Raw genomic sequence first — 8,600 nt, 5'->3', positions numbered from 1 at the left:
TATGTAGCTTAAAATATATGAATAGCTACACATATCTATTCACTTAAAATATTTTGAATTTTTATATATTGGTAACATAAAAAAAATAATAACTTTGAAAGAAAATAAAAAAAAATACTAATAAAATGTATGTATGCAGGTGTAGGTATACAATTTTCTGATTTCTCTTATATATACCTGCAAACCATCGCTTTTTGGGTTAGCGATTCACTCACACTTATCTCTATATAAGTAACTGATCGATTTTTAAGGAAATCCATGCCTATTGCATCTATTGCTTTATTAAGAATGTAATGGCCTATTTCTTCAGTCGATGAATGTTTTATAGGAATTTCAACACAATCATTTTGTGGAAATGAATATACAGAATTATCTTCACATGTAATTTGAAAATTATTATTTATTTTTTCGATTTTTAGAACGTCACTATTAGTGGGTATAATAAAACGATGGTCTATTGTATTGCAAATGTTTTTAACAATCTTTTTTAATATAGAAAAATCTACAACATATCCATCACTTTGTATATGCCCTTTCACTTTTAACGAAACATTATAATTATGACCATGTAATGTTTCTCTGAATCCTTTATAAGCAATAAAATGGGCACAATGAAATGTAAATGCTGGTGATTCAACTAAAAGTTCTGCTATATTATTTTCTGACTTAAATAAATCGTTGCTCATTATGTTCGTACTTTTAAAATACCTATTAACTTACTATTTCAATAGAAAAATCAAACAAATAAAAAAGTGGATAAATAATTATTTATGATATAAACAGCGCTTAAACAGTTGTATACTATTTAATATAATAGGATACGAAGATCTTTGGAGTATAAACAAATATATTTGATGTTATTAATTGATTGCGGTTAAAATGAGATATTCAAATTTTGGGTATCGTTTTAAAAAAATATTTTTTTAGATTGAAAAATAAATCATATTTTTAATTTTATTTTAAATGTAAATTAAAATTAAAGAATTTTTAAAAAACAAATGTTATAATAAAATTTACAAAAAAAATAAATATGCCTCATGCTTTATGAAATATTGCATATAATTTGTTACAAAATTTGGAGTTTGAAAAATATATTAAAACAAAAATTGTGAAATGTTTATATTTATTTATAAATGTAAAATTAATTTCTTTAAAAAATAAGGATTCAAAAATACATTTAAATTTTCTCTGTATAATATACTTAAAAATTATATCAAAGTGCAAATTAATAGATACATGTATATAGTTTCACATTCAAATTTGGAAAATTGTGAAACATTGTAACATTATTGAAAATTATAACCACATAAAAATTGGGAATAAACATGTAAAGAATCAATGAAACATTGTAAAGGATACATATATAATACATTATATATATGGATGAACATAAACAAAAGTGTATACTTAATAAGGAAATGATATAATTAAAAAAATATGTGAACTGAACAATTGCTGTTATTATTCACAATATGCTATTACTACTAATATTATTAATAATAGTAAAATTTTTCAATTCAATTATTTTTCAAATAACTCTGTTCTGCAACATTTTGTATTTCTTCGAAGATTTTAATGCAGGATCTCGCATTAGTTGCACACCATGCAAATAATATTGTTTATCCTTTATTTTGATTATAAAAACAGTTTTGTTCTTTAATAGTATTAGTACTTTGTTATTGGGAGTTATTATTTTAAAGCCCTAAACAATAGAAATATTTATTCGGATATATGTGTATATAAATATGCATATAGTATTGCACAAAAATATTATACAATGAAACAATAAAAATTGAAGGACTATTTAATGATGCACAATATATATTTCATTTTATTACATTTTATATTTTCATACAATTTTTTTACGTATTTTATATAATTACATTTTGAGTTTCCAGAATGATTATTCCTTTAATGCCAATATATGATGAACATCGTGATTTATGAACTTCTACATATGCCCCGTTCAACTCCATCTCATTGATTGTTTCGAGAGATAATTCATTATTGTTTGTTAGTTCAAGTAACTCATTGACATATATATTCCATAGTTCATTAATTTTTTTAGCATGTTCATAACTATTTTTTTCTGATACAACATTATAATTTGTGTATTCATTTGAAGATAGACCAATGTTATTTAATTTCTTATTACTGTTACAAGTTTCCACCCTATCCTTTACATTGCTTTTGAGAAATATTCTTTGATGCTCATATAAATCGAATTTCTTTAATAGGAAGAGAAATAAAAAAATGTATTATAATAATGAAAAGTATACATATATATATGGAACATTTTTATTTCGAAATTTATTAATACCTTTTTCAGTTCTTTATCTTCCCAATCAGAATTCAAAATTGTGTCATTTTTTATAAAAGGGTGATTATTTGTTGTTTTGCTTTTTATATTATTATTTTTAGAATTTGCATTATACTCCCAATAATTTAATGCACTTTTCATTAAATTAGGAGTGTGACCATTTTTTGAAGTAATATTTACATCATAACTATTATTCCATTTTTTTGTGTTATTATTGAGTTTGTTAGAATATGTAAAATTTGCAGAATACTGTTTTTTTTTTTTTAGAGAAACATTATTTACGTAATAGTTTACAGCTTTATTGTTATTAATTTTTAGCTTTTTGTTAATCTCATTTACATTTTCTTCCATTATTAGAATTAATATATTTCAACATCAATTTACTTTTATAATCACAAAAAAATCATGATATGTAATTTCATGTGTGAAGGGGAAAAAATTTAATTGTACTAGTGAACATATCATAAATTATGCTTATTTTGAAATTAACTTGGAAAATATTATGCATTACAATAATTGTTCATACTATGTGTGCATGGATGTTTATTTTATTATTCATATATATTTTTACACGGTTACATATATATGGCGAACTAAGGATTATGGAAGTCGAATATCTTAAGTATGCATCAAATTTAAGTTGCACATAATTGCCACTTTTTAAATTACAATTTAATTTACCAAATAAAAAAATATGTAGATATTATTAAACATTATTTACACATTTATAAGAAACCTATTAATTTCTGCAAAATGAATGTTATAATGTGCAATAACAAAAAAAAGAAAATATAATAAAATTATGTTATATTAATTGGGCTTGTATAAATTAAAAAAAAAAATAATATACTTAGTTATTAAAGTAATATAAAGTAAACAAATACACACAACTATATTAAGGGGAAATATTTTGTTGTAATTATAAACAATATTCGAGCAAATACATATATATGTAATATAAGCATATATTATTTACGATTTAATAAGCATATTGTTGTATCTTTCTCTTTTCTCTTTGTTTTCTTTCAATTATGTTATTATTTTTTTATATAGCATATATAAAGCATATATTTTTTCTCTTAACATAACACCATAAATGATTAATAAGAAAAAGTGAGAAAAATATTCACTGAACAATAAAATGGTTTTGATTACAAATGTTAATTAATAAATATAATTTATGCCAACATTTTAAGCTTTTTTTTATATATATATGGTGAAATTATTATGTGTATGAAGTAATTAAGAAAAAAAAAACAAAAAGAACGATTAATACTATTATTAGTAAAATCCCCTATAATATATAATCATATATAAATATGCGTTTAAAATTTGACGCTTAAAAAAATATACAAATAAAGTAATATGAATATTTTAATTTAAATATACTTTTATTAATATATACTTAAAAATATGTAAGAATGTTTAACTATTTTTTTCACATATTTAACTAATTATTTCATGCCACTGCTATAAAATTCTTTAAAAATTAATTTCAGAAAATCACCAATATTCATATATATATATGCATAATTTTGCCCTTTGAATGCTTAGTTTCGATTGGTATTAAATAATAAGGCTTATTTATATAACACGGGTAATAATGGTCATATATAATACTGTAAATATATTTATATAATAAATATGTGTATATAATTAATGTATCTTATATTAACTTATTTGCGTGATATATAAACAAAATTGAATATATTAGGTATGTATCAAGTTTACAGCAATTTTGCCATATAATGACAAATATACTATATAACACTTATTAATTTATTCCTGTTATTTTAAAAAATATTTATTTTCTTTGTATTGTTTAAAGTATTTTTTTTCTTTTAAAATAATATATTTATTATGTTTTTAATTTAAAGGAAAAAAAAAAAAAAAAATAAGCAGCATGCTTAAAGAGTATATATATATGCATATTTATAATATGTACATATGCACGTGCTATGTTTTATTGTAATTATGAAATAACATAAAATTGTTGAGATTATATAGCTTATATATATTAATTATAAAAAGAAATAAAAATAAATTAAAAAAAAAAAAAAAACGAGAAAAAATTGGGTAAAGCCCGTAGTACATAATGAATAACGCGGAACACAATGGAGTTGCTTCAAAGATGGATTCATCAAAAATTGATAATATTGATATAGATGAAAATATTTTCCTTAATAGCAAATCATTTCCAGTAAATGAAGCATATGAGGTCGATCAAAATAAATTTGGTGGTAACAACCAAATTAAAGATATAAAAGAATATAAAAAAATGTATGAAGAGAGTATAAAAAACCCTGAGTTATTTTGGGGTGATATGGCAAAAAATAATTTAAGGTGGTCTAAATTATTTACTAAGACATATATTGGCAATTTTAATAAAGGAAATGTTAGCTGGTTTGTTAATGGGAAAATAAATGCCTGTGATAATTGTGTTGATAGATGGGTTGAAAAGCATCCTAATAAGACTGCCATTATATGGGAAAAGGATACACCAAATGATTATAAAAAAATAAGTTATCAAAAATTATTAGAAAAAGTTTGTAAAATTGCTAATTTATTAAAAATGTATGGAGTTAAAAAACAAGATTGTGTAACCATTTATTTGCCAATGATACCGGAATTGATATATTCTATGCTAGCATGCGCTAGAATAGGTGCTATACATAATGTTGTTTTTGCTGGATATTCTACTAGGAGTTTATCAGAAAGGATAGTCAGTTCAGGATCAACTATTTTAATTACTAGCGATTTTGGTTTAAGAGGCGGTAAATTAACCAAATTAAAAAATATTGCCGATGGGGCAATGGAGATGTCTGGAATGATCAAAACGTGTATAGTTTTTAAAAATAAAACAAAAAGAAATGATAACAATAATAATAGTATATTAAATAGTAAATCAAATAATATGTATAATACATCTAATATATGCTCTCAAGGAAGTAGTCATTTCTTGCAATATTACGCAGTTGGAAATGCAACACATAAAAACAATAATGATCCAAGCCCAAATGTATATGATAGTATATTACATAATGATATTTCCAATCATATTAAAGAAGATACATTTGATAAAAAAACTGAGAATTTAAATAATTGTGTTACAAATAATATAACAGGCATATGTAGTAATAGCAATCATAATGATATTAATTTATCTTCTAATAATGATACGAATGATGTCAATTTATCCAAAAATAATAAAATCGATAAAAAGGGTACTAAAGAAAAAGATATACAAACACTTAATAAATTAATATCAAAAAATACCAATATAAATAAAAAAAATCAAAACAAGGAAAATGGTACATATAAAGAGTTATATAACAATAATGATCAGTATATAATAGATGGAAAGGAAAATAAATTGACTGAAAATGGGACACAAATGAATGGACATATTTCATATGATAATAATATGATTAACTGTAATCAAGTAAACGCTTTTGAACATATTAATGATTATAATATACACAATGGACACGCCAATTATGAACAAAATTGTAAAAGCAAATATGATTTTGATGAAAATATATGTACACTAAAAGAAGGTCGAGATATTAATGGATCAATGTTAATGAAAAATATGAGACCATATTGCCCAATAGAATATGTAGATAGTGAAGATTTTTTATCTATATTATATACATCTGGTTCTACTGGGAAACCTAAAGGTGTGACTCATACTACTGCAGGATATTTATTATATGCATTTGCAACATCCAAATATATTTTTGATATAAAAGATGATGATATTTTTGGTTGTGTTGCTGATATTGGTTGGGTAACAGGTCATACTTATGTAGTATATGGACCATTATTAAATGGAATAACAACCACTTTATTTTCATCTATACCTACCTATCCTGATTGTAGTAGATATTGGAACTTAATACAAACTCATAAAATAACGCAATTTTATACAGCCCCTACCGCACTTAGAACTTTAATGAAACATGGTGATTATTATATTAAAAATTATGATTTATCATCTTGTAGAATATTAGGAAGTGTAGGCGAACCTATAAACCCAGAAACATGGAGATGGTATTATAATGTTGTTGGAAAAAAAAAATGTGTAATTGTCGATACATATTGGCAAACAGAAACAGGGGGCATTGTCATTGCACCTATACCACATTTATTTAAAATGAAACCGGGATCTGCTTCTTTACCATTTTTTGGTATACAATTAGAGATATTAAATTCAAAAACATTAGAGCCATTAAAGGGTCCAAATGTATGTGGTATATTATGTATAAAAAGTTCATGGCCAGGTATGTTAAGAACAGTTTATGGAAATCACAATAGATTAATTAAAACCTATTTTGAAGCATGCCCCAGTTATTATTTTACTGGAGATGGTGCATATAGAGATGAAGATGGGTATTATTGGATATCAGGAAGGATAGATGATACACTAAATGTATCAGGTCATAGATTAGGCGCTGCAGAAATTGAACATGCTTTAGTTCAACATTCATGTATTTCTGAATCAGCAGTTGTATCTTTTTCTCATAAAGTTAAAGGGGAAGGTATTCTATGTTTTGTCGTTAAAAAACTCACAAGTTTTCAAAAATATCCAGAATGTAATGGTGATAATAATAATAATGATGAATTAAATAATCGATCTCTATTAAGTTCAAATGACAACATTGTACAAAATCATACTCATGAAAATTATACCGATGAAAAGTTAATAGAAGAATTGAAGCTATACGTTAGAAAAGTTATTGGACCAATTGCTACACCAGATATAATATGTATTGTCCCCGATTTGCCAAAAACAAGAAGTGGAAAAATTATAAGAAGAATATTAAGAGCTATAGCAATCGGATTGAATGATTATGGAGATATTTCAACTGTTTCAAATTATGATGTTATTGAAATTATTAAAAATAAATTTATGGAATCTAAGGAAAAACGTTATGGCGTAGCATCATAATATTATATTAAAAAATATCTACAAAGGGAAGAAAATATATCTCCTAGGGCGCATATATCGATTTTATGAATATACATAATATACCACATTTCTTTTTATTTTTTCTTATTTATTTAATTTTTTCTTATTTTTGTTTATTTTAAAATATGCGGAAGGATGCTCAAAAATATAATGATAAAAATACTAAGGAAACGCCATTTTTTTAAATATTCCCCATTTGTATATGAAAAGGCGTGAAATAAATTAGTGAAGGTTGCAAAAAAGGGTAGAACCCTCAATAAAAGTCAAATAATAAAATAAAAATAATTCCCAAGTCATTGTTTACGTTTGTTTATGTTTGCATATGTATGTGTATATATGCATATATCCGTACATATTCACTCTTTTTTTCTTTTTCGTTTATGTATATAATATTTATATACCATGATTAATAATTTGTTCTTATGCTAAGATTAGTCAATTTCCAATGTGCTATAATAAAACAACTGGATAATACATAATTGCAGCATGCAAAACAAATTGTTTATCATTTTGTTTTTATATACATAATTGATTATTTCTTTTGTGCAATTGTTGATGTATGTACATTTTACATTTTTTTTTCAGAATTTTATTATCTTTTTATTGGTTATATATATGCATGTGACATATATACATATATTTTTTTTAACTTTTCTTTTCATATTCTATGCGTATTAGTGATTGCATATCTCATTATTAATGATAGAAAACGCACTTAAATTTATAATAAAAAAATATACAACGTCTATTGTTACAAATATGTATATTTTCATTTTAAGCATTGTTGCATTATTATTATATAATTGCATATTTTTATTTCTATTAATGCACATATATATTGGTGTGTATCAGCTTGTAAGAATTCATACATGTACATATGTATTATTGTTTACTGTTACGTGACCTTTATATTTATGGAATTCACAAAAACAAAAAAGAATAAGAAACATTTCGCATTTTATTTTTTTATAGTTAAATTTTATTTTGTCACATCTGTATAGATACTTATGCACAATTTTATAAACACAAAAAAACTATATAATGTTCTCATAACAATTATAAAAATAATATACATTCTGATATGCAATGGTGTTTTTTCTACATTTGAGAATATTGGATAAAAAGTAAAAATATCATATGTGAATAATAAATTTTTGGATATATATGACTTTCAATACGAAGCAATATTTCTTTGGCTTTAAAAAGCTTGTGATTAATTATATCAAATTGTTTAATATTTATTATGCTTGTATTGTTTTTTTTTTCCTTTTTTAATATATAGACAAAATTAAGGTGTAGCAATTATGC

General features: G+C 23.4%; 3 protein-coding genes across 3 annotated transcripts; 1 reads left to right on the top strand and 2 right to left on the bottom strand.

The window, feature by feature from the left end:
- Positions 1-167: 167 nt before the first annotated feature.
- On the bottom strand, positions 168-686 carry PY17X_1128200 (6-pyruvoyltetrahydropterin synthase, putative; the record flags this gene model as incomplete). Its single annotated transcript, XM_022956536.1, has 1 exon — positions 168-686. The coding sequence occupies one exon, from the start codon at positions 684-686 to the stop codon at positions 168-170; it is 519 nt and encodes a 172-aa protein (XP_022812425.1).
- An 842-nt stretch (positions 687-1,528) lies between these two features.
- PY17X_1128100 (ribonuclease P protein subunit p29, putative) lies at positions 1,529-2,671 on the bottom strand (the record flags this gene model as incomplete). Its single annotated transcript, XM_022956535.1, has 3 exons — positions 1,529-1,702; positions 1,884-2,228; positions 2,321-2,671. The coding sequence occupies 3 exons, from the start codon at positions 2,669-2,671 to the stop codon at positions 1,529-1,531; spliced, it is 870 nt and encodes a 289-aa protein (XP_022812424.1).
- A 1,744-nt stretch (positions 2,672-4,415) lies between these two features.
- Positions 4,416-7,271, top strand: PY17X_1128000 (acetate--CoA ligase; the record flags this gene model as incomplete). Its single annotated transcript, XM_725530.1, has 1 exon — positions 4,416-7,271. The coding sequence occupies one exon, from the start codon at positions 4,416-4,418 to the stop codon at positions 7,269-7,271; it is 2,856 nt and encodes a 951-aa protein (XP_730623.1).
- Between the last annotated feature and the right edge of the window lie 1,329 nt (positions 7,272-8,600).

This window comes from Plasmodium yoelii, assembly GCF_900002385.2.
Source record: "Plasmodium yoelii strain 17X genome assembly, chromosome: 11".
In the NCBI taxonomy this organism is placed as follows: domain Eukaryota; phylum Apicomplexa; class Aconoidasida; order Haemosporida; family Plasmodiidae; genus Plasmodium; species Plasmodium yoelii.
The sequence above is the reverse complement of the archived record's forward strand: the minus strand, read 5'-3'. Positions and strand labels throughout refer to the sequence as shown.